Source organism: Trichoplax adhaerens, genomic scaffold (genome assembly GCF_000150275.1).
Source record: "Trichoplax adhaerens TRIADscaffold_11 genomic scaffold, whole genome shotgun sequence".
Taxonomy (NCBI): domain Eukaryota; kingdom Metazoa; phylum Placozoa; class Uniplacotomia; order Trichoplacea; family Trichoplacidae; genus Trichoplax; species Trichoplax adhaerens.
The window spans coordinates 1,279,257-1,282,129 of record NW_002060953.1 but is presented as its reverse complement, the minus strand read 5'-3'; the positions used below and the strand labels follow the sequence as shown (position 1 = coordinate 1,282,129).

General features: G+C 31.8%; 1 protein-coding gene across 1 annotated transcript; it reads right to left on the bottom strand.

Moving 5' to 3' along the window:
* Positions 1–995: 995 nt before the first annotated feature.
* Positions 996–2,123, bottom strand: TRIADDRAFT_59533 (uncharacterized protein; the record flags this gene model as incomplete). Its single annotated transcript, XM_002115480.1, has 1 exon — positions 996–2,123. One exon carries the CDS (start codon positions 2,121–2,123, stop codon positions 996–998), a length of 1,128 nt encoding a protein of 375 aa, XP_002115516.1.
* Between the last annotated feature and the right edge of the window lie 750 nt (positions 2,124–2,873).

Sequence of the window (2,873 nt, the reverse complement as noted above, 5' to 3'; positions counted from 1 at the left end):
GGTAGATTGAAGATCACAATATGAATTTTATATCAAAATGAATAGCGTTAGCTTATTCGCGATAACCTAATAATTAATCTAATTAAACTAATAGCTAGCTTGGATCGTAAATATTTAATGAATAGAATATGTGCGATTAACATCTTAGATACATCCAATTACAACAATAATCTTAGAATTCGATGACCTAAAGCAACGCCATAATTTGAACTATGAAACAAGATACTCTCATGTATTTCACAAGTACATGTATATATATTTGCATGACATAATAGTGAAGTTCTTTAATACCTTAAAGTCTGGCCTAGAACACTTTGGATTGCAATAAAATATAGTTTTCGAATGCATCAGAAATGTGCGACAACAGAACAGAAATAAAATCTTACTGGAAGTTGATGCCGTATACAAAGGCAAAAGTTTTAAAGAATATGATCAAGCCATAGCAGTAATGAGCCAATCATGATTAAATATTATACGAAAAGGCAATACTATGAAAAATTGTAGTGCTTAACTATACTGTATTTGCAATCATATTACAAAATTAAAGTTATCCGAAGGTAGTTGCATAATACATGGATGAAGGTTAAAGCAGTAAGATTTCACTCATGCAATCATAAATACAAGTAAATTGAAGTAGGAAAATTACAGTTGATAAATTGACCACGTCTTAGAATAATCTAAAATATATACGGTGGAATATTTTAATGCGAAAAAGCATCCTCAAGAAGTATAGCTAGTAAAGACAGGCACTTTCTAGGTCATGACACCTTTTGCTGCGATTACGAAATCTTAACGGACAATGATAGAAATTTACTGCACCATGAAAAATGTCTTGACTTTGCTATTTTGTTTATTCATGACCCTTATTCCGGTTAATACTAACAAAGGAGTTAAAAGTTCACAGAACGATGATTCCAATAATAATAACGTAATGCTTTTAATACGGTTTTTGAATTATTGAGAGTCAATATATCGCATCTTTGTATAATAATGTACTAAAGCATTTCAATTTCTTGCTTTTCATTAGAAACTTGATCTTGATTTTGTTCAAATAGCTGATGACTCGAAGATGATTTCTTGACCTGACCATTAGAACGAAGTTTTGTTTGACTAGCTAAATCCATACTATTGGAACGTATAAAAGAAGATCGAGTGGAATAAGATCTTGAATCACGTTGATCTGAAGCAGGCAAGTTACAAATTTGCCTGAAGTAATTCGTTAATGCTTGATTTACGCTAGCTGTTATAAAGGCATAAAGGAGCGGATTTATAGCATGGTAGCTAAAAGCTAGATATTGAAAAGCTTCAAGAAGTGTTGTGGCTGTCTGGGAAGCGCTACCACTAAAAACAGCTATCGCTGAAACAAAAGTTAGTATCATAAAAGGAAACCAACAAAGAGAATAAACGCCCGTCATCATAGCTACTTGTTTAGCTGCTTTTAAATTTTTCTGTAATGTCGAACGTGGTTGTCGGCTGCGCTTGTAATATAATTCTTGCCTTGATTTCGAATTTATAATAATAAATATTCTAATATAAGTTGCAAAAATGACAGCTAATGGTGCAAAGAATAACGATGCATAAACGACGATCAAATAGATACGATAAATGAAAATTTCTCTTTGTGTAAAAACAACGTAGCAAACATCGCCATGATAGAAACCGTAAAAAATATTTAGGAAAAACCCAGATATAACAGAAATTATAACAATAATAGCAATAACGACGATAGCATAGCGTTTTCTAGCAACATTATTATAAGAGAATGGCAATGAAACACGTAAAAATCGATCCAAACTGATGGCACATTGATGGAGATTAGAACATACAATTAAGCAAACCCCAGTGTAGGGTAGCATCGAGCATAAAAATGGTGAATGAGTCCAATACGGATAAATCCATCGAGGTAAAATATACAAGACAGCAAATAAAATTCCTGTGACAAACATACTAATCATCAGGCCATTGGAGACCGTTCTTAATCTCTTCTTTGTAGCAATAATATAAATAACGAGCGAATTAGTACCAACGGTGATAGCAACTATAATACTGTAAATTATGATTCGACGTAAAACTATTGGTAATGTCAGTGGACCAGTCGGTCTTGTTACATTCGTTGCATTCATAATGAATCAGAACGTGAATTCAGTCAGAGTTTTAAAATACTCGTTGAGATCTCGATTATTTTGGTGAGAACTAAGATGACAAAATAACTCTTTGATCAATAATCAGAAAACTACTAACTCTTTAGATTAACATAATCTTACTAGGACGTTGTAATTTCATTAAGTGAAGGAAAGCACTAAAGGCCTACTGCTATAACGATGATATAAGCTATTCAAATAACATTTGAATTGTTCTAATTAATGTTTTCTATAACAATAGGTAGAGAAAGGGTAAAGCAATTTTACCTAAGGCAGATACTTTTAATAGTATAGATTTACAGATTCGTCAATAAAAGGACAAAGCAGTCAACCACCCTCCTGTAAAATAGAATAATATTACGACTTAAAATATGAATAAATGAATTTCAATTCGTACTCTTTATTATCCACGTTAGTTTCATTCACTATTATTGAATGACAGACAAACAGAATCAACAATAGATCAAAGATTGTCGACGAAAAAAACTATCAGCATCAATTATTCAATTATCTTACTTATGTAGACCATGATAAAATGTTAATCTTAGCCCATGATAATTATTGTTCAGCTCTTAACATAACTTGACAAGGGAATGAACAGCCTAATCCTAAAAAATAGACATTAAAAATTGATTTACCGATCCTTGATGACCTACAATGATATCAATACAAGCCTTTCAATTGTTAACTATCATAACAACTCATGTTTTCCACCTATTTCCTTCATTAGTA